General features: G+C 36.3%; 1 protein-coding gene across 1 annotated transcript in view; it reads right to left on the reverse strand.

Moving 5' to 3' along the window:
* Positions 1-24,946, reverse strand: part of LOC124556328 (NACHT and WD repeat domain-containing protein 2) — a 314,048-nt gene that overhangs the window by 185,430 nt on the left and 103,672 nt on the right. The window contains exons 10-13 of the mRNA XM_047130299.1: positions 23,649-23,788; positions 8,988-9,198; positions 4,671-4,915; positions 3,114-3,260 (exon numbers count right to left, since the gene is read on the reverse strand). Coding sequence (XP_046986255.1) covers positions 3,114-3,260; positions 4,671-4,915; positions 8,988-9,198; positions 23,649-23,788 — 743 coding nt within the window. The remainder of the gene's footprint in view (positions 1-3,113; positions 3,261-4,670; positions 4,916-8,987; positions 9,199-23,648; positions 23,789-24,946) is intronic.

Here is a 24,946-nt window from a genome sequence, read left to right on the forward strand (position 1 = left end):
TGAAGCGTCGTCTCACGCGGTCTGCACGTCCAGCACGAACGCTGGTCCAACTGAGGCGCCAGGTGGAAATGGCAAGGCAAGCCATTCCACAGGACTACATCCAGCATCTCTACGATCGTCTCCATGGGAGAATAGCAGCCTGCATTGCTGCGAAAGGTGAATATACACTGTACTAGTGCCGACATTGTGCATGCTCTGTTGCCTGTGTCTATGTGCCTGTGGTTCTGTCAGTGTGATCATGTGATGTATCTGACCTCAGGAATGTGTCAATAAAGTTTCCCCTTCCTGGGACAATGAATTCACGGTGTTCTTATTTCAATTTCCAGGAGTGTATATGTATAAAAGGGAAACAAACCACACTTTTTGAAATTAGGTAAATTAGTAAAGAGATCACACTGAAAGTACAACAATGATTACCAAAGTCATATTACAGCTTTCCAATAGACATGCCTTGTTATTTCAAGTAGAAGTTGTGGAGTACCATCTGCACAAATTATATTCAATTATTACAAAGTTCAAGTTAATTCCCTTCACATTTTTTTGAATGTCACCGCCAAAAGCTGTTATCTGTGTATTTTAGGAAGTGCATTAAATCTGTATCTCATAACTGTGTCTTCACATCTAATACACTACCATTGTACTTCCTCTTGATTATAGAGTATCTTTGGATACCCACTTTTTCAGTTCTGATGAGATACAAAACTGTATTACCATGATGAAGATTAACATGATGCATAACTAACATTTCTTTATACCACTGTAATGTGCAATAAACCATTTGGACCATGTATATTCTCAAATTTATCTTACCCTTTTTTTGATCTTATTTGAAATGTTTATAACTTCAACTGTATAATAAGTCTTGCTAACACAATTAATCCACGTGATTTAAAAATCAAATTTCATAAAATTACTGTACTACAAAAAGATATATTTTTTGTTTATGTCAATAAATGTTATCATAATACTTCCATTGTGCTGTTGAGGAAATGTCACTTTTTGTAAATTATTTTCAATTTAATGTTCTGTGTTCTATGTTTCAATCTTAGTATGAATATATCTTTATTGATGTACTTCAGAACTGTTAACTGGGTATGGTTGGGTTGCATGTCGTGTGTGACAGGAAGAAAGGAAGGAGAAATGTAAAGTTTTTCTGGAGTTATGTACAAATGGAGTGTATTTCACTGTGTGAACATTGCAAAATTTATGGCAGCAAGGTATCCAGGACTATTAAATATGAAAATTACATATGAATCAGCTTTGTTGTCTACATTATTCTACAAACATGTCAACCTATAGGACTTCCAGACCTACAAAAGAACCTGGCTTCCAGACAGAAGAAGTTCAAGCAACAGATTTAAGGAGATCCTCGAGAAACAAGATGAATATTTTCTCTTTAAAACTACCACTAGACCTAGCCAATAATATTTAATTACTGCATGAACAATAATTACAATTAGCAGTGTATGTGTAACAAAGGAGGTTGTTAAACCATGAAGATGGTTAATAATCAAAACTTGGTGTAAACAGCCAGCCATTAACTACTGACTCAAACAAAATAATGTCATTCTGGTATGACAAACAATTATCTTTGGTCAAACAATAATAAAAATCCCAGAATGAGATTTTCACTCTGCAGCGGAGTGTGCACTGATATGAAACTTCCTGGCAGATTAAAACTGTGTGCATGACCGAGACTCGAACTCGGGACCTTTGCCTTTCGCGGGCAAGTGCTCTACCAACTGAGCTACCGAAGCACGACTCACGCCCGGTACTCACAGCTTTACTTCTGCCAGTACCTCGTCTCCTACCTTCCAAACTTTACAGAAGCTCTCCTGTGAACCTTGCAGAACTAGCACTCCTGAAAGAAATTTTCCTCCCAAAAATTTTCATACTACCAACAGTATGTACTTTCTTGTCACCAGCAAGAAGGTTTGAACAATCCCTCTTCCCTGGATTCTCTCTGGCACTCTGCCTAGACGTTAAAAAGTTGCCATTTTCAACTCTTTCTTCTGTTCTAGTGTGATTTATGAGTGGATTTTTCAAGTTTTGCTTCACACCCATTTCTGGTCTCTAATTTAAATCTCTCACTTACTGCCAGTTATTAGAGAAAGATTATGTTCCATTACTAAAAATGCAACTGATCCTTGAGTAATATAATTGCCTGCCAGAAGCTTGCCTATTATCATCTACTACACATCTGTGAAAGTAGCTGGATGCTTTTCTTATGTTCAGAATATTGAGCCAAAATAAACTAGTGCTGCCTGAACTGAAACCTTTCTAAAATTCAAACAGGTGCTGCAGTGTCACTGGTATTTGTTTTAAAACAGATGGCAAACAGGAAATTCAAAATTTTCTCACCAATTTTGACAGGAACAAAGTATATTAAAAATTAGTCTCAATGGAAAAATACTACGCATCAGGATCAGTCTCACTCCAACTGGCAGTATTGAATTTCATATCAAAATAGTAGTTCTAATATATGATGGCTTTATGCTTATCTTTGCAGAATCACAGTTATCTACATATAACAAAATGATATTTAAACTCCTAACTTCGTCTCATTGTATGCTCTAATGATGTCATTGTTGATGTTTTGAACAGTTCCACTTAAGAAAACAACTGCAACTTTCATATACTTGGGAAAACCTCAATCAAAACATTAAGTTCTGAAGCAAAAGAGTTTACAAACTTTTTGAAGATACCATCAAGGCTTTAAGACTTCATCTAGATTTGATTAACATTTGGCAATAAAAGTATCCTGACTGTAGCAATTTTATCACTACACCTTCAATGTCTGAGAAATAAAGAATAAAATAGTATCACAAAGTTAATTCGAAACATTACTTTGAATCTGTGAAAAATGATTGTATCTGAAAATTAGAAACATGAAGAGTGGTGGTAATTCAGTATATATTCCACATCTGAAATTTAGTGCTCACAGCTGAATAAATATACTTGTTTCATAATTTTTTTAAAATTTTTGTATAATGAGCCTTTCTACACTGTAGAGAAATTAATGAGAAGAACTTAAATTTACTTTTCATATACTGCTATTACAACTGATAAATTGTATTAAATTATCTGCTTGCAAATTAGGTATGAAAACGTACCTGTGCCTCTGTATTTCTGTATATTTAAAAGGTTTAGGATTGCCACCACCCCATATTCCAAGGTAGTAATCAGCAATTGATGAGTGGAAGTAAAAGGCCATGTTCATATTTTTGAAGTAACGCTCTTTCGCTGTATCACGAAACTGTCTGAAATGGTAAACTTTGTTAGTATTAATGAAACTCTTTCTCCTTATGATGACTGAGCACACTAGAAAAATTATTGATGTAATTACTTATCATTACATTTTGTGTGTCTTAATACAATGGAGGATTGTAAAGATTTTGTTGTGAGGCAAAAGTAACTACATATGACACTGCATTCCAAATTACCAAAGAGTCACAACTACCTCTGTTACTTAAAAGCTACTGTTCAGCAAAAATGAGAAAAGAAACATCTATTCAGATGTAAGATTATCATTCACCAAACAGGCAAAATTCTGAATTGTCAATAGATTTGCAAAATGTAGAGATGACTCCTGAGCAGTTTTCAAAGAGTTAATCTCTTTCTAATCTGTAAGTTTAAACATCAACACACAGACATTTCTTGTGCCACTACAAGAGTGATGAGTAGCATTCTACAGTGAAGAAGACAAAAAGATCGACTGAAACACGTGCTGGTGGGACTTTTCGATCCGTATGGTTTAGGTAAGATAACTAAAAAGAGATCTTTCTATTGAAATCAAGAGTGTTGTTCAGGCCTGTGTACTCTACAAATGGGTGTCTGAGTTCTTCTTAAACAATGATCACTGATGTATGTGAACAGTGAACTGTTGGACATACCCATGAAACTGTAACATGCATTCTCACTAATTCATCAGGTGATAGAAATCAGAAGCCTTTGAACAGGACTTACACATGTTGAGCTAAATGGGTCATGGGTCTTGCCAAGAACTGTTGTGGTAGGTCAACATTGCAACACTATTGATGGATGAATATTTAACATTAAGAAAATGACAGCAGAATGAAAGGCTGTTTAGGAGGAAACAAGTCCTAGTTACTAGAGAAAAAGAACACTCATTCTTAAACATCACAAAACTTGCATATCAGAATGGTGCAGATAGAAGCCTACAGGTATTCAGAATATCTTCTTCAAACAAATTACCATTGTTGGAACATAATAAATAACTGTGTGGTTCATTTTCAGTATGAAAATCAATCTGTCACATTCCTGGAAACACTAAATGCTTAACACATCATCATGGAATTGATCTGTAACAAGTCATTAGCCATTTGCTTGTATAAAACAACCTGGCAAATATTTTCAACAAACTACAAAAGCTTGTTCATAAAACTCTTATCCTTCCTTCATTTACATAGTTGAATCAAACATAAGCTTAGTAATCCAGAGTGAAGACTTTGCTGCTGCTTTTACTTTATCAATAAGTAAAAAGAAAATTATGCTTATGATACATACATTCCCTGTCTCTTTATATGAAAAATTTTATGTTGTACGCAGCAACTGAAACTATGTTCCATAATTATGTAATGGTTTGACCAAATTATAGCACTAATTTTAATAAGAATACTGTGATATTATATGCTGCTGAGCAAGCTCACCTGTGGTACCAGTTCATAACACTGACACCATCAGCTTCTCTTTCAGACAGATAATTTGGCAGATCATTCCGAATACGTGTCCACAACAGAGGAGGTATTCTTCGAACAGGTGGAAGATGATACTGGTAGACATCATCAAGTACCTTATCATCTAGGGAAATCAAATCTTCTAATTCAGATTCTGACAGTCCACTTTTAGCAGCTGTTATGTAGGCCAAAGCATGGAATACCAATATGCGACCATGCTGTGGAATATTTCTTGTATTGTACAAACAGTAAGATGGTGAAAAAGCATAAAAATAGATGTAATGGAACACTTCCCACAGTAAAATTGCATCACCATACGTGTTTAAACCTGCAATCATGTTACACATATTTGTGTTTCTTTAGCATGACCCATAAAGAAACTAATAAATTATTTGTACAAAATTAACCATTGTTTACATCAATGACATTCACAACCTGCACTTCACCTTTGCCATAATCCAAATGACAGGAACATAATTCAAATATACTGTGAAGTGTTAGTATTTTCTCTAATAGACTTAGTGTTAGTTCTTAAACTTGGTGAGACTAATGTCATCACACCTCCTTCAACTGACATAAAATTTTGCACTGATAAAATTACTTTAAAGATGAAGAATAAATAACGATTATCATACATTAATTCTATGTACAATGGAATTCTACTGATTATTAATCAAACATTATCAATAGAAATCAAAATATGACTATTTTGGAATCAAATAGCTGCTCTTAGTTGGAAATTAAATATTATATGCAATACAAGTGTTCTGGATATTTCTTTCCTTCCTTGATATTCACTAATTATTAAGACTACTTACATTCTTAAGAAGTTAATATCTTTCAGACATTCGTCCAAAATAAACCAAAGTTATAGGTAAAGAAACTAAAGAACATATTTGTTGCTTCAACATTTGGAAAAGCACCACAGAGAGATAAGAAGGGTGTTAATGAAACCCAAATAATGAAAAGAGAAATAACTTACTACAAGCTTGTTACAATTAATACCTAAGCACCTTTTTCTTTGCAACACATGAAAAAGAAGTACAGTTAGCTCAATAAAGTTATTCTGAAATAATAAAATGTCAGAAAACTCATTTGACACTTTTCACGATTTCAGCATTGGAATATATATCATGAAACAACAAGTAATAACAGTCAGATAGAAGTGAACAGTGTTTTGTGAGCATTAACGACAAATATCAGTATTTGTGACTGAAATGCAGAAATTCCTCTCTGAAATCGGCAAATAGTAACAAAATGTAACAGTTGGAATTCTTTATGTAGCATGATGCATAGGGCTGAACTAAATGAATGTTCACAAAGGCGATTATAGATTATGTTTACTCACATAACTTTCCAAATTGAAATTTTGATATATTGCATGAAACTTTCATCACCTTTTTCCTTGGCCTTTATTCCATCTCTTCATAGTGTCTGCATGTTAATTGCGATGTGAATTTGGTAGTGTTAGTGATAGAGGGTGGCCATATACTCCCCACACACTGCTCTCCTTTCCACCTGGGACAGAATTTGTGTTTCCCAGCAGTCTGCATGTAGTGCTACCCCATGTGAACCACGTGAACATGTGTGAATATTTTATAAATATTTGGAAATTATGTAATTGAGATGAAACGTGGGTATCAGTCCGGTATTCAGCTAGTCAGATGTCAGAATCCACCTAAAAATATTATCCAGGTTGGCCAGCACTTTGGTCCTCATTGTTTATCTACGATGCAGATTTTATCTGAGGCTGGTGTGCCTTCCTGAATCCAGACATGATAACGCATCCAGCTATCTGGGAAGATAGTATATGGCATGGAACATGACCATATATTCAGTTGGTCAAGAATATAGACACTCAGTTAAAATTTACGATATTCACAAAATGTACAGTTACAAGGTTTCCACATTTGGAAACTGTATCACACGGATTATTCTAGATAGCTTTTGCCTGTCTGGTATTAAACAATGTTTTTCAGAAAATAATTTTTTTAAATCATACACTAAATGCAGAAGGCAGAAATAGTTTTCAAGTTAGGTATAACTATTTGATGCACTAAATAATGCCAGGAATAATTACTGAATGCTTGGACTGAATAGAAAGCCAAATAAATAAGGAGATTTTCTTAGGAGGATTTGAATCTGCAAAAAATATTGTATTTAACAGCAATTTGTCTTCCAAATAATACCATATATTCATTTTTCAAAGAAACTTTCTAATAAATGAAAATGTAGACTTTTTGTTTAAATTATTATAATAGCTTTCTGACAATTATATTATCAGACAATTAATCCTAAATGCTCAAATATATCAGAAATGTCTTCATTTTGAGAGCTGCAACTAGCAAATTCAATAAACTTCCCAGGGTAAAAACCTTCTTAGCTGGTATCAGACTAAATGTCCATTATCAAGCAACCATCTTGTAGAACATAGCAGCCACTAAGTGTGTAATATCACATCAGTTATACTGTTGTGTAGAAGCTACTTTTCCTGCTGAGTATGCATTATCCAACTTTATATGCCTAATCGTCACTGTGCTGTAAATAATTGTCGCTTGATAACAGATGGAGAGTGCAATATCTATGACAACAACAATGTGATACAGGTGCACACAAACATACACACACACACACACACACACACACACACACACACACACACACACACACACACACATGTGCGCACACATACTTACATATACAGCAGAAATATGGAATCTGAAGTAATAGTATTGTCTTATACACACACAGCAGAAATATGGAAATTAAATTATAGTAATATCACACAAGCAACTCAAAGAATAATGATATCAGACATTTGGGAAAATGAATAAATGTGCATTAATTGGTGCTCTTCAAGAAAATGAGATAAAACCAATCTGAATTATTACAGGGGAATTTCATTGTTCCCTGTTGTGAACAAAATTCGTTCAAAGGCTCTATTAAGTTAATCACTGACGTAACTTCTGTTGACTCCAAAGAGGCTTATGATTTGATAGATAGGCAAACATTATTCCAATCCTTACAGGAATTCAAAACTAACAGGAAAGCAAGGGCAATTATGCAACAGACATTAACAGATACAACCTCCAAAGTTAAATTCATAGGTTAAACTTCAGAAGCATTTCAAATCCATACCAGTGTTTGACAAGGAGATGGACTCTCCCCCCACCCCCACCCCCCCAATTTAACATAGTTCTGCAAAAAATTATAAAGAGCTGGGAAAATAAAAAAAGGAATCCATCAATGAACTAAAAAGAGCAGAGAATCAATGCAAAGTGCCTGGTTTTTGCAGACAATCTCATCATCCTAACAAATAATAGAGGAGATGCTAAACGTGCCCTGTAGAAGCCACATGAAATATCACAGAAAACTGACCTGCAAATTTCCTACAAGAAATGTCAGTACATGCAGAGGAAGCCTGCAGATAACCTCCCCATTATAACTTTGTGTGGGGAACTGTCACAAGTTACACACTTTTAATATATAGGAGTTGTCATCCAGCCATCAGGACTGAGCATGATAGACAATCAAGAAAGAATCTCAAAATTACAAAAAGCATAGAAGCTAACTTGGAGTCACAACAACAACAAATCTATCTCTCTAAATGCAAATCCAGGGCATTACAGCACAGTAGTTCCACTGGGAGCACTTTACACTCTAAAAATTATGGTGATTCGTGGCCACAGAAAAATATGAGAGACTAAAAAGCAGGAAAGGAAAATTCTCAGAAAAATATCTGAACCAGTTTTCTGTGAAGAAATTTGGATGAAGTGGCCGTCAAGAAACATTTACAAATAGACAGAAATAATAATTAGCACCATCAGAAAGAGAAAGATTAAATTTTGAACATAGCCACAGGATGAATAAGAACAGGCTCATGAGGAAAATCTTCAAGACAGCAAACACTAGTAAAAACAAGACAAAATGGACCTCTAAAACACAGGAAGTTATTAAAGAAGCAGAAATCAAACAAGATAACATATGCAATAAGGATCAGTTAAGAAACATTATAAAAAAACACATATTTAAACAAAAAACAAATGGAAAAGAGAATGGGAGGTAAATTGTCAAAAGAATACCACAGAGGACGCTGGAATTGTATGAAGAGAATTTGGGAAGAATGAAGAAACAAGGAAATATAATGACTTCTCAAGTTCAGATGCTCTGTTATTAGGAAAAACAGTATGTAGCATTATATCTGAGAGTGAATGGACATGAGAAATCTGAAACAGAGAATTAAAAATAGATGACTGTAATGAACTTCAGTGATGATAGTTTATAGATTACCTGCTTCTCAATTCTTTCAAACAGCATCATGATTGAATCCATGACAGTTGAAGCCAGATGTGTTTCTTGTGGCTTTGTGTAGCTCCGCCAGCGACAGATTTCAGCAAAGACTAGTTTGACAAATATTGGTAGTGAACATTGGCCGATTGCATTTGCAACAAGCCGCCACTGATAGTTTGAAAGATCCCTATGAGCAGTCTTCATCCACATTCTGAAATACAAAACACTCTGTGACACCAAAACATTTTCAACAAATATTTATCTTGGAGATTCAGCATCTGACACATCAGTAAATGAAACATAATTCTCTTAAGTAGGTATGGAAAAAAGGTGACACTCTTTTTTGTTCCCTATTTAGAATTTTGATGATGATGATGATGATGACATCAAGGAAAATTGTTTCTAATCAAGCAGAGCCATAATTTGAAAAAATATCAATGAATGAGATATTCCCTTACACAAAGAAGTCTATTATGCTGATTGAAGAATGCTGCAAAGCCACTTCTGTCTTTTTTCAATGTGAAACACTAAGTAGACATCATATCCTGACATTTGTACCCATAAAACTGTTTGAGTGGTTACAAATAGGCCTAGTCTACAGAATTTCTATTTTGTTTTAAAATTTTCCATAATGGAGTGTTTGAATTTCTGTTGAAGTAATAATCATAAAAAATTTGCATCCTATGTACATAAGACACTCTGAAAAAATCATAAAAGTAATCTTAAAAAATAATCATACAAGCCAATGTAATTTCCATTTCTTCAATTGTTTACTTCTTATTACAGGATAGACAAAGATTTGTGGGAGCACATTAATTGACTTCAAGGGTTTACAGCACAGATACTTTAATTATGTTTGCCTCTTTTAGTTTTAAACTATGCAAAGTTGAAGATTTTCTACGTTGTGACATTCTGTACAATTAAACATGAGACAAGACATTTAGACAGATAAAACAACAGATTTACTCTACATTACTCTGTTTATACCACAAGTGGCCATTAGATTAAAAAATGCAACCCCCAAGGAGATTATGATAACTATTATTTTGCTAAAAATCAGTACTGTGATGCAAATCTCTTTGCTAAAAGAAATGGTGAAAAAGTATTAAGATATCTAATGTGGATTACATACCCAAAAAGAGTGATACACTGCTATTAGCTCCTCTTTAGCATCTATTAGCTTAAACTACTCATGTAAATTCAGCTTCAAAATAAACAACATACTGAAATATCCTTTAACAGCCAATGTCTAAAGCTTTTATTTCACACAGTTTTAAAATCCTGTTTCTCTTAATCAAATTATTAAGTAAAATTGTCAGAGTTCAGTTCTCATGAAGTTTGGTTAGATGAACACACTCATGTTCAGAAAAAAAAACAGAACAACTTGGATCACTGCAGATATGATATTCACATTCACAGGACATGTACATTAGTATCTACATCTACATCTACATCTACATCTATACTCCGCAAGCCACCCAACGGTGTGTGGCGGAGGGCACTTTACGTGCCACAGTCATTACCTCCCTTTCCTGTTCCAGTCGTGTATGGTTTGCGGGAAGAACGACTGTCTGAAAGCCTCAGTGCGCGCTCTAATCTCTCTAATTTTACATTCGTGATCTCCTCGGGAGGTATAAGTAGGGGGAAGCAATATATTCGATACCTCATCCAGAAATGCACCCTCTCGAAACCTGGACAGCAAGCTACACCGCGATGCAGAGCGCCTCTCTTGCAGAGTCTGCCACTTGAGTTTGCTAAGCATCTCCGTAACGCTATCACGGTTACCAAATAACCCTGTGACGAAACGCGCCGCTCTTCTTTGAATCTTCTCTATCTCCTCCGTCAACCCAATCTGGTACGGATCCCACACTGATGAGCAATACTCAAGTATAGGTCGAACGAGTGTTTTGTAAGCCACCTCCTTTGTTGATGGACTACATTTTCTAAGGACTCTCTCAATGAATCTCAACCTGGTACCCGCTTTACCAACAATTAATTTTATATGATCGTTCCACTTCAAATCGTTCCGCACGCATACTCCCAGATATTTTACAGAAGTAACTGCTACCAGTGTTTGTTCCGCTATCATATAATCATACAATAAAGGATCCTTCTTTCTATGTATTGCATAAATGATCAGCGTCTGAACCATGTTGGCCACAGGTTCAAGGTCAACATCGATATTGTGGTGCAGCATCACCTACCAGTAAAATGTGCCTGTGGCTCTTGTTGTCAATATAAACTGAAGGTACTGAATCAGTATGACTTGAGCAGTTGTGCAGGACACCTCACAGAGGTATGCATGAACCATACCATCAAACCTTTGAGTTTGAAAGAGGGTCGATTATTGGCATGAGCAAATGCGATGTATCTGGGAAATTGCTGCTCATGTGGGACAAAGTGTTTTGGTAGTGCAGTGGGTAGAAGCAGAATGGTTCATGGCATGCCACAGGACACAACAAGATGGATCAGGCTGCACCACCCACCCACCACCGAGAAGATTGACACTTCATCCAAATGGCATTGCAGGACAGATCTGCATCTCCTCAACTCTAGCACAACAGTGGAATGGTGACAATACATCGCCATTTATTACAGCAACGGATTGTCACCCCTGGTAGCCATTTATTATGGCATGTGTTACTTGTGCACCGTCCATTTCTCCACCTACATTTCACAAATGTGCAGAAACATGCTAGACGACAATTGTGTATTGAACAACATCACTGGGGACAGGAATGGCATCAGATAATGTTTTTGGATGAATCCAGGTTCTGTTTGTTTAAAACTGATGACCATATTTTGGTTTGCCACAGACAGGGGGAGTAGAATCACAGTGAATCCATTCACATAAGACATACAGCATCAACTCAAGGCCTTGTGGAGTGGGCTGGTACTGGGTACAACCACAAATCACAGTTGGTGTGTGTCCAGGGCACAGTGACCAGTGTGACCTACGTGAATGACACCCTGTGATCCACTGCCAAATCCCTTCTGCACAACACCCCAGACACCATTTTTCATCAAACAATGTATGACCACATGTTGCTGCATGAGCACATTCCTACTTAGTGTCACAGGATGTCAGCATTTTGCCCTGGCCTGCTAGATCACCAAACTTCTCGCCAGACAAAAATGTGTGGGATATGTTGGAACGATGGGTGCAGTGCCATAACCCAATGCCAACCACCACAGATGAACTTCGGAATCAGGAAATTCAACACGGATGGCTATACCACAGGACGCCATTCGCACCTTATACGCATCGATGCCATCATGCATGGAACAAGTTATCAGGGCCCATGGATGATCTTGTGCCTACTAGGGAACAGGAAATATGCTGAATCGAGCTGTCCTGTCAATATGAATGTCCTATCTCCAGTTGTTCAAGGCATTTTGTTTTTTCCTGAACACAAGTGTATATCAACCCTGTTCTTAACAAACATACCATATGTTTAAACTATTTTCTATGCTCCACTACACTTGAAAAATCTGTGTGAATGGTTTTGTATAGGCCTACAACTAGAAAGCCATATTGCACAGCTGTGACTGAGTCTCTGTTAACTATTAGCAGCAGCATCTAATGCTATTTTTGTATTTTAGTATGACTTAATTACATGCATGCTGATAAATGTGAGTGATTATACATGTTTTCCTTCCATTTTCTGATTTTAAAGTGATGAAATCCAGCTGTGTTGTGAGATCTGACATTGCTTTGATGCAGTGTCACTCAAACTGTGATTTATATCTGTCTGTGTTGTGTTTCACTTTGTGGCTCGTTGTCCCTTAAACAGTGTATAATATATTTGATATTTCTTTCATTAGGCAGTTATTTCAAGTTTTACTGTTTTCAATTAGGTATTGTCCTCCTGATCAGTTAGATATCTTGGACACAGTCAGACCTATTGCTGTTGTTGTAAACCTACTCAGAAGTTAGATTAACAGTAGAATGTTTCTCTGCACTGCAGATTTACTTTGAAATAGATACAGTCATAATTACAGGAGCGCACTGTGTGCCAAACTTTATATAAATAAATAAATAAAATTTGTCCATAATAACTTAACATTCATGAATTTATTCAGTTTACAAACACAAGAACATTAAAAAAAAGTTTAGAAGTAAAGATAAATTACACACAATAATATTAAAAATCCTTGATGGAGTACAAACAATTATCAATTAACAGTAGCTTTAATTTTGTCTTAAATATGTTTCCTTTTAACAATTTTGTATTGTTTGGCAATCTGTTATAAAAATGTCTTCCAGCATAAAATGGACTATGATCTGTTGCTCTTTTATTGCTAAATTTTATGTGGTAATTCTCTCTTTTTCTTGTATTATAATTATGGATTTCACTATTGGTTACACTATGCTCCTCATTTTCTTTTACAAACAATATAGTTCTGAGAACATACAATGAATACACTGTTAGTATGTTATATTTAATGAAATATTCTCTACATGACTGACACTTACTAACATAAGCTATTATCCCAATTGTGCTTTCTGGGTTCTGAAAGCCCTATCTATATATGTTGTTGATTCCCCACCCCAAATCTCGGTACCATATTGCAGCTGGGAGTGTGTAATTCCATAATAGATTTGTCTCAAAACAGGTGGCACTATTATGCTAGGATGGTTGTTTTAGCAGGTAGGTGTTACAGGACATTTTTTTCACATGTAACTGATGTGCTCCTTCCACATAATATGTTCATCTACTATAATACCCAGGAATTTATGTTTATCAATTGTTTCAACTGATAGCTCTGCTTCTGTAACCAGAAACTACATCAGAATTGTCTTGTTATTTAGTGCCAATTTGTTTTTGGTGAGATATCCTGTGATGAGGCTAATGTTATCTGCATTATTTTGCACTGCTAACTATTTTGAATAGCCCCAACTTATGAAGGAGGTGTCATAAGCATAATTTACTAGGTTCGAATTTTGTGGAATTATTATATCATTGATGTACACAATAAATAAAAAAAGGCCCAATAATGCTTCCTGAGGGACTCCACAGTTAAGAATTTTATAAAACAATTTTCCTGTTTGTATATGTCTCCCAGTTGTATAATACAGCTTTACACAATGCCTCCTGCCAGCAAGGTAAGATCTTAATAAATCTAATGCTACTCCTCTGTCTTCATAAGTTTCTAATTTATGTACGAGGGCAGTTCAATAAGTAATGCAACACATTTTTTTCTCGGCCAATTTTGGTTGAAAAAACCGGAAATTTCTTGTGGAATATTTTCAAACATTCCTGCTTCGTCTCGTATAGTTTCATTGACTTCCGACAGGTGGCAGCGCTGTACGGAGCTGTTAAAATGGTGTCTGTAACGGATGTGCGTTGCAAACAACGGGCAGTGATCGAGTTTCTTTTGGCGGAAAACCAGGGCATCTCAGATATTCATAGGCGCTTGCAGAATGTCTACGGTGATCTAGCAGTGGACAAAAGCACGGTGAGTTGTTGGGCAAAGCGTGTGTCATCATCGCCGCAAGGTCAAGCAAGACTGTCTGATCTCCCGCGTGCGGGCCGGCCGTGCACAGCTGTGACTCCTGCAATGGCGGAGCGTGCGAACACACTCGTTCGAGATGATCAACGGATCACCATCAAACAACTCAGTGCTCAACTTGACATCTCTGTTGGTAGTGCTGTCACAATTGTTCACCAGTTGGGATATTCAAAGGTTTGTTCCCGCTGGGTTCCTCGTTGTCTAACCAAACACCATAAAGAGCAAAGGAGAACCATCTGTGCGGAATTGCTTGCTCGTCATGTGGCTGAGGGTGACAATTTCTTGTCAAAAATTGTTACAGGCGATGAAACATAGGTTCATCACTTCGAACCTGAAACAAAACGGCAATCAACGGAGTGGCGCCACACCCACTCCCCTACCAAGAAAAAGTTTAAAGCCATACCCTCAGCCGGTAAAGTCATGGTTACAGTCTTCTGGGACGCTGAAGGGGTTATTCTGTTCGATGTCCTCCCCCATGGTCAAACGATCAACTCTGAAGTGTATTGTGCTACTCTTCATAAATTGAAGAAACGACTTCAGCGTGTTCGTAGGCACAAAAATCTGAACGAACTTCTCCTTCTTCATGACAACGCAAGACCTCACACAAGTCTTCGTACCTGAGAGGAGCTCACAAAACTTCAGTGGACTGTTCTTCCTCATGCACCCTACAGCCCCGATCTCGCACCGTCGGATTTCCATATGTTGGCCCAATGAAGGACGCAATCCGTGGGAGGCACTACGCAGATGATGAAGAAGTTATTGATGCAGTACGACGTTGGCTCCGACATCGACCAGTGGAATGGTACCGTGCAGGCATACAGGCGCTCATTTCAAGGTGGCGTAAGGTCGTAGCATTGAATGGAGATTACGTTGAAAAATAGTGTTGTGTAGCTAAAAGATTGGGGAATAACCTGGTGTATTTTAATGCTGAATAAAACAACCCCCGTTTCAGAAAAAAATGTGTTGCATTACTTATTGAACTGCCCTCGTAGAAGAACAGAATGATTTACAGAGTCAAAAGCCTTGGATAGGTCTAAAAAGGTGCCAATAACTTTGTTTCCATCATCAAGTTTATTCAATACCACTTGCAAAAATGTAGCTACAGCTGTTCTTGTAGACTGGCCCTTCCTGAAACCATGCTGACAGTTTTTTAATAGATTGTACTTACAGAAAAATGATTCAGTTTGATGAAGAAGTAGCCTTTCCAATGGGTTACTAAATATTGATGTCAATGAAATAGGCCTATAATTTTGGATGTCTGTAGTTATTCCCTTTTTATACACCAGTCTTATTTCAGTGACTTTTAACAGGTCAGGAAATGACCCCTGACTGAAAGAGCTGTTTGATTTAGCATCTGTGGTGGGTCAATCACATCCTCCCTACCCATCTTACTAAACTGGTCTATGAATCTCTCCCATACTTCAATTGGGTCACTCAGCAATTTTTCATTGTCACTTACTATTATGCTATTTCACACTGCATTGTTGCTCCCTCCTCTTTCCTTGTTTACTATGCTCCACACTGTTTTGGTAACATTATTAGATTGCCTCAGCTGTTCAGCATACATCTGTGCTTTTAATGTCTTAAGTGCTTCCCTGTAGATTATTCTACAGGCTTTGTACTTAGATTGGAAGTACTGCAGCTTGGTGTGTCTAAAATGAATATATAAATAATTCATATCTTCCTTTAATTTTACTGTGTTAGGGGGAAGTTTGAGATTCGTGGAACCTGGTTCAAATGGCTCTAAGCACTATGGGACTTTACATCTTAGGTCATCAGCCCCCTAGACTTAGAACTACTTCAACCTAACTAACCTAAGGACATTACAGACATCCATGCCCACAGCAGGATTCAAACCTGTGATCGTAGAAGGCGCGTGGTTCCGGACTAAAGCACCTAGAACCTCTCGGCCACCGTGGCCAGCGATTCCTGGAACTGTCAATTTTCTTTAGTATTTTGACCACTGGGCACACTTGAAAAATACAATGGGTTAATGATGTATAAAATTTGTCCAGCTTTTCATAAATATCTCCTTTTTCATATAGACCTACCTGATTCCAGTTTATTTGTACCAGGGTTTTCATGTACGATAGATAAGCTTTCTTTTATAAGTAAATAGGTCCCCATCAGATACTATTTCTTTGTCTGTATGAAGTTCTAGGTCTAATGCACTATGATCTGAAATGTGATTCTCAACAGTTCTAACTACAAGGTCTTCCTTTCTTAAGTTTGTAATAACATGGTCAATACATGTCTGTAAAACATTAATATACCTAAGTTAATTTATATTATTAGTTAAGGAGTCTATGTTCACATCCCCTACTATTATAGTCTGTTTTTATGAGGTGAGAGTTTGTCAACATGTTCCTCTAAATGACAGAAAAATTCTTCCATGTTGCTCTTAGGGGATCTGTACAGACTAGCTATTATTAAACTGCTATTTCTAAGGTTTATTCTTTTTGCAGCTATTTCAAAAACCATCTCATATGCAAGTTTATCTAACCAATCAATTTTTTCACACTGGACATTATTTATGACGTAAATACCAACACCCCACCTTTTTGTTGTTTCCTATAATAGACACGGACCATTTTATGATTACTTAAATTAATGCTACACTCTTCTTCGGTTTTGCACCCTAGTTCATTCACACGATAGATATGAGGACACTAGTAACACTTAAAATTTCGTCAATTTGTTCTATTTTGTTGGTAATATATTGGACGTTTTGTGACGTGATGTCATTTATGATTTAGTTTTCAAATATTTTGTTTTCACATATACATGGTCAAGGCTGTTTTACTCTAAAAAAAAGTTTCTGTAGGACTTCTTTCAGTTGTGAATGAACTGTTTTACTTTTATTATTTGATTTAGTTTTTGACACAAATAATGTTTATCTGAATATTTCAAATTAAATCCTTGGTTAGTGTGTTGACCCCACATCCAACTTTCCTATATCTAGAGTTGAACAGATTCCATAGTTTGAACATATTGTCTTAATCCTAATATTTGTTTTTCTTATTTCCTTGTGTACACACGTGTTGGTGATCAGATCATACCAATACAGGACACTGGCGACAATCATGTTTTTCTGCTAATTTTCCTCAAGGAAATTCTTCAGAGCTTCAATGGAGACACCAGCTTCATTGCTTTCCACACCATTCGCAACACTTAAACAAACTATGAAATCATTGCTACATAGCATTTTACCTTTCAAGAGTATGTATCAAAATGAGATTGGAACTTTTATAACAGCTTTATTTCATTTTCATTTCATTTCATTTCATTTTATTATCTTCCTGTATATCATTTACATGATGTAGGAATTGTCACAACAAAGTTATCATACTAGTACAAGTACTACAGACATAATAATGGAATATCACTTTCAAGACATTTTTTAAAAGTACAAGTTTAGACATAAAAATTAAAATTTTTGGCAATAAATTTACACACAATCAAAGTACTCATCTATGTCATAGAAAGTTTTGCTTAAAAGGTAATTTTTAAGTTCAGTCTTAAATTTTACTTCATCTATTATTGCCTTCATGTACACTGGCAGAGGATTGTAGAGTTTTATTCCAAAATAACTTACATGCTTTTGGGTTTGTGTTGTCCTTACCCTTTCTACATACAAATTCTTACGAGTTCTAGTATTATAATTATGGCAGTCCTCATTTGTACGTAGATTTTTCATATGTGCTCTTGTACACAGAATGCTTTTAAAAATATACAGTGATGGTATTGTGAGTATTTGCAGTTCTTTGAAAAGGGGCCTACAATGAGTTCTTGGAGAGTTATGTGTTATGATTTGTACAGCTCTTTTCTGAAATTTGAAGATATCTGTTAAGCTTGATTTAGTTTTACCCCAGAACACTATGCCATAAGACACAAGGGACTGAAAGTAAGCAAAATACACTAGTCTAGTACAGTCTGTGCTGCATACACTAGATAATATCCTCAATGCAAAACATGCCGAATTGAGCCTGTGGAATAAGTACTTGGGATGGTCTTTCCAGCTTAGGTTTTGATCAATGTGCATGCCCAAAAACTATGTGGATTGTACACTCTCTATCTTCTTACCCATTAGTTTTAACTGGAGGTCCATATCTTGAGTTGCTTTGCCATACTGTATATAATTTGTTTTACTTAGATTAAGTGTTAACTCATTAGCATTAAACCAATGTTGAATATATTTCAGGACTATATCAGTTGTGGTGGTTAATGATTTTTTATCATCACTTATAATTATGCTAGTATCATCTGCGAACAACATTATTTTGGTAGAAATATTAGGATTTTTTGTCATTTATATAAAGCAAGAATAATAAAGGACCGAGAACACTGCCCTGTGGGACAGCTATTTCCAATTTCTTTGCATCTGAGACCCACTTGATTTTCTGATTTTTATTCTCTGCGATGATTTCTACCACCTGAGTTCTATCTTGAAGGTAAGATTCAAACCACTGCTTCACAACTCCCCTTACACCTACTGCCTCCATCTTGTTTAACAGAATTTTGATAATGAAATTCCCACTACACATTTTTTAGTGTCGAGACTCCTGACAATCTCTTTGGTATAGGCATGGATAGCTGATTCTGTGCTGTGGCCTGAGCGAAAGCCATGTTGATTGCAGTTTAGAAGTTTGTGAGCATCTAAGTAATTTATGAGTCTGGTTTTCATTAATTTCTCTAGAATTTTTGAAAATGATTGGAGAAGGGATATTGGTCTATAATTTTCTACCTTGTATGGATCTCCATTTTTAAACAGAGGTTTAACCTTAGAGATTTTCAACCTCTCAGGAAACACACCTTCGCTGAAAGAAAAAAATTGGCAATATGTACCAGGGGCTTTATAATTTGTTGGGCAACTTTTTTTATTATTGACACAGGCACTTCATCCACACCTGCAGACATTTTTGATTTTGGACTGTTTATCACCTTTAATATTTCATTATCATTTGTGGGAGTTAACAACATACTACTGTCTACTTTTGGGGCTGTTAATTTCTCATGTTTAGTAAAGTTTTTACTTAATGACATTGGTACACTTAAAAAGTAATTATTAATGTAATTTGCCAGAGTTTCATCTTTTAATTCAATATTTTCACTATTTTTGAGTACTATTTCCTGATCCTTGAGGCCCTTACCTGTTTCCCTTTTCACAATTTCCCAAATAGTTTTTGATTTATTGGCTGATTTTCTTATTAATTTATCATTACTTAGTAATTTTGCTTTTGTAATTACTTTTCTATATATATTTTTTGTAATTTGTTACATATTCTTTAAACTTCGGGTCAGTCCAACTTTTCAGTCTATAGTTAAGCATTTTCATGGTCCTGGAGGAATTTCTAATACCTGTTGTGATCCAGGAGTTAGCATGTGTATGCCCATATGTGTTTGTTTTGACAAGTTTCTTAGGAAAACACATTTCAAAATTCAACATAAATAGGGAAGAAAAAACATTATATGCAGTGTTTGGGCTAGTTTGTAACAGTACTTCTGCCCATGATTGGTTAGTCAGTGTATTTATGAAGTGACTGCAACTATTTGTGGAGAAGGTTCTTTTGTACATTTGGTATGAACTATTTTTGGTCACAGGGGCTATGGGAAATTTAAGGATAAGTGCATTGTGATCAGATATTCCTAGGTCAACATTTATTACATCTACATCTATGGCATCTATATGTGTGAAGATATTATCTATGAGACTTTTTAAGAGTTTGTTATTCTTGTAGGGTTAGTTATATGTGGATACAAATTGAAGCTATGTAAAACATTCAGGAACTGATCCTTGGATGCACCTTCAGTCAATAAGTTGACATTAAAATCTCCACTTATAATTATTGTTGATTTTTTATGATGTAATATTTTGAGCAATGCCTCTAACTTATTTCTAAAAATTTCAGGATCACCACATGGTGATTTGTACACTGACATTATTATTAATTTACTCTTTTGCATATTCAACTGTATTGCTGCAGCCTCAAAATGTTTTTCTTCATTCAAGGATTCAGTTACAGTCATATTTTTAACCTTTACTCCAGGTTTTACATAAATGCAAACACCGCCATGTCTTGTTTCCTTCCTGCAAAAATGGCTTACTAATTTGTATGGGGAAATGCAAATATTTTCTAGTTCATAACTCATGCACCAATGTTCTTGAATGCAAATACAATCTATACTAGCTTCACTGGCTGCAATCTCAAGTTCTAATATTTTATTTTTAATGCATTGTATGTTAAGGCTCATTAGTTTTAAATTATTGAAATTAGATTGAGAGGAGTTTGTACTCATGTTTCCCAATGTTACCGGCTGCTCCTTGCCGAGGCTGGGTACCAGAACTCCTCAAGAATTACACGTTTCCTGCTCCTTGTATTTCTTACCCCTGGACGTGCCACCATACTTCTTGTATCTGTAGTTGTAGCTGCTGTTTCAGTGGATGCTGGAGGTGTTTCTGAAGCTGATGATTCAGTGGATGTTGGAGATGCTGCCAGTTTTGATGCTGAGTCTGGTTTTGTAAGTGATGTTCCAATTGATACTGGAAGTGATGTTCCAATTGATACTGGAACTTTTGCTGAAACTGTATTTTCGTTTAAATCTTGAGCTACAGTTGGCACTGACGTTACTGTGGACGTTGAAGCTGCGTATGAAGCTGATAAATGAAGCTCCGATGGTGTTGATTTTCCTTCTGTTGATGATATCTGAGTGGCATTTTGTACCACTGTTCTTGCCTTTGTTCTTCTGATTGATGGACTAGTCACAGATTCTGGACTTGACTTTGAACCTGCTGGGGAGGGTGGCACATCTGCTGCTGATGATAATGGTTCAGCTGTTTTTGATGATTTCGACACTACTGACAATTTGGCTGATGTGGCTGCTGTACTGGACGACACTTCAGATTTTTTTACTTCTTCTAACGTCAAAGAATCTTCTGTTACTACCAATGATTGTGGGACATCAGCTCTTCCTATTTCCGCTAATGTTGATACTTTAATAAGGCCGTTTTCAGACAGGGTAATAGTGTTTCGTTCTACTTTAGAGTCTTTAATAGCATTCGATATTTCAGCACTCATGGCTTCTTTCCCTTTCATGTTTCTGTGAAGTCCATGTTCTGTAAAATGCTCTCTGCGATCACTATTTATCCCAACATATGTAGCATTAGGATAACCTCGACATATCTTAGCGAAAAGTATGTTGGCGGTAATAATCTCAGTATTCACGCAAGAGTTTTCCATGAGATCATACCTATGAGGGATACTGACAACAAAAAATTTCACTTCAGGCATTTTACAAATTACTTGCTTTAAACCTGTTGTAGCACGTCTAGTTTCATTGTGGTATACATCGTTGGCGCCTCCAATTATCACACATGTGCTGCCATTCGTCATAGATTGATTACAGCTATTTAAAACTTCACATAGCGGCGCTCCTGGTTTGATTACGCCAGTTACCTTGAATCCTGTTTTCTTAGAACTCATAATTTCGGCTACACCTTTTCCATGGCTGTCTGCTAGAATAAGGATTTCATGTCTGTTTTCCAACGTGTGTTTTTTGTTTTGTTTACAAATAGCAGGCCGATTTGTTTTGCTTTGTGAGCGCAATTTAGCGTTGATCACTGAACTGTCCGTGTGGATGATGGTACAATTTGATTGTTCTTTCTCCTCTGTGCTATTTTCAAGCACACTAAACCTATTACTTAGTTTTAAAGTAAGTTCCGCTGTTTTTGTTTTTGGTCGTGTGCTGCTTATTTGACTGGTATTTGAGAACTCTTGTAGGCTAGATTTTGAGGAATTTCTCACACTTATTACCAAGTTTTCAAGCGTTTTTGCGTATTTTATAATATAATCGAGTTCTTTCCTAAGTTCGTTCTCTACATTCACTTGCAAACCTGCCCTGTGCATTTCACTGGCCTTGTCCCGCCCGTTGCATTCTATACCGCAGTCGCACTTATTTAGAACTTCCGATCGTGAGAAACAATGGGTATGGCACCATTTGTGATTGAACGCGCAAATTCTTAATCCATTTAACACAATTTTATGGCATATGGTACACTTCACTGACGAAATACGATCACAAATTACCGAGCGATTTGAAACTACGTGTATACTCGCCGCATCTGTATCTTTTGTAATTGTTAGTTAAAATTAAAGGAAACTACCCTGTTATAAGAGACAGTCATTAGTACAAAATAGCATGTTGTGTTGATATTAGCTGTGCAGTTAGATATTTTGCATTGGGAAGTTTGGATGCTGAATTGAGAAGGTCATATTACACATTGCAATTGTTTATTCTCCTGAAACAAATCTTACTAAAACTGAAATTTGGAAAAAAATATCAGGTTCTGAATCTAAATAAGAGTAGAGCCTAAAGGGGATGACAACATGAATTCATTTGTCGGTGAGAAACTATGCCCAAAGAACAGGGGAGCAAAGTGAGGAGGCAGTATGTACTGATAACAAAGAGACAGCACAGTAACAGCAAGGAGTGTAAAATACAGGCCTCAGAGAACAAAATTTTACAAAATGTAGCAGCAGAAAGTAAAGTGAAGCAAGAGGCTGAATATTACAATCAGGAAACATCAGGAACAGTAGTAATGGGCTCAGAGAAGGGCATGAAATAAAAGCAGAAACAGAATTAAATCAAATAAGTACTACAGCGTTAGTGAAATTAATTGTGAGATATGATTCCTACAGGACTGGTCACTGTGATTAACAATAAAATGTAATCATCCAACAATCCATTACACAGTTTACTGAACAAAAAATACAGTCTTTAAACAAATCACTGAGTTGAAAAATTAGTTTTATAAGCAACAAAACTGAATAACTAAACACTCTGTTGCATTGCATTCTATACATATTTCCAGTTATTTCATACAAAGTCATGTTTACACCGTAAAACTTTCAGTGAACCACTCTTTCTGATATGAAAATATTATCCCAGAAAATGTTAATCTCAGGAGAAGATAAGGAAACAGGGATAAAACTGGATGAATAATCAAATAATAATGCAGCTGTCATAGATGGAGAAGCCCAGTTGAATGTCTGAAACCTTGCCTATAACAAGTCTCTGACATAACTGCAAGAATAAATAAAAGTCAATACCACACGTAAACCCCCAAATATGCACATAAGAAATTGTTACCTTATTACTTGCATTGCAAGATCCTCTCCGAGGTCAGTAACCTCAAGAAAGTTCTCCTCAATGTCAATCATTCTTCTTAAAAGGTAATAGTCATTAGAGACCTCTGGGTTATTTGCTTCAGCTGCACAAGATACCAGCAGCTGGAACAGAATATATATTTCAGTGTATGAGTGTTGCTGCTTATCATCATTTTATAGAATACAATTACATATTTTCTCAAGTGATGCTTATGTCCCAGAAAAATTGCTTCAAGTAAAGTCACAGTTCATATACTTACATCAGTGTGATTATTCTTATGTTGGTAACTGGGTGCACTGTAGCATCTGCTGTTCTGCTATGCATGTTACATTGATATAGTGAAAATGAGGGTGCAATCCATACAAACTCTGTCAAAAAGTAGAAAAATCAGAGTTCCCCACAGTTGTTTAATGAACAAAGTAAGAGCATATGGACTATCAGACCAATTGTGTGATTGGATTGAAGAGTTCCTAGATAACAGAAAGCAGCATATCATTCTAAATGGAGAGAAGTCTTCCGAAGTAAGAGAGATTTCAGGTGTGCCGCAGGAGAGTGTCGTAGGACCGTTGCTATTCACAATGTGCATAAATGACCTTTTGGATGACATCGGGAGTTCACTGAGGCTTTTTGCGGATGATGCTGTGGTATATCGAGAGGTTGTAACAATGGAAAATTCTACTGAAATGCAGGAGGATCTGCAGCGAATTGACGCATGGTGCAGGGAATGGCAATTGAATCTCAATGTAGACAAGTGTAATGTGCTGCAAATACATAGAAAGAAAGATCCCTTATCATTTAGCTACAATATAGCAGGTCAGCAACTGAAAGCAGTTAATTCCATAAATTATCTGGGAGTACGCATTAGGAGTGATTTAAACTGGAATGATCATATAAAGTTGATCATTGGTAAAGCAGATGCCAGACTGAGATTCATTGGAAGAATCCTAAGGAAATGCAATCCGAAAACAAAGGAAGTAGGTGACAGCACGCTTGTTCGCCCACTGCTTGAATACTGCTCAGCAGTGTGGGATCCATACCAGATAGGGTTGATAGAAGAGAGACAGAAGATCCAACGGAGAGCAGCACGCTTCGTTACGGGATCATTTAGTAATCACGAAAGCGTTACGGAGATGATAGATAAACTCCAGTGGAAGACTCTGCAGGAGAGACGCTCAGTAGCTCGGTACGGGCTTTTGGTGAAGTTTCAAGAACATACCTTCACCAAGGAGTCAAGCAGTATATTGCTCCCTCCTACGTATATCTCACGAAGAGACCATGAG

This window comes from Schistocerca americana, chromosome X, assembly GCF_021461395.2.
Source record: "Schistocerca americana isolate TAMUIC-IGC-003095 chromosome X, iqSchAmer2.1, whole genome shotgun sequence".
In the NCBI taxonomy this organism is placed as follows: domain Eukaryota; kingdom Metazoa; phylum Arthropoda; class Insecta; order Orthoptera; family Acrididae; genus Schistocerca; species Schistocerca americana.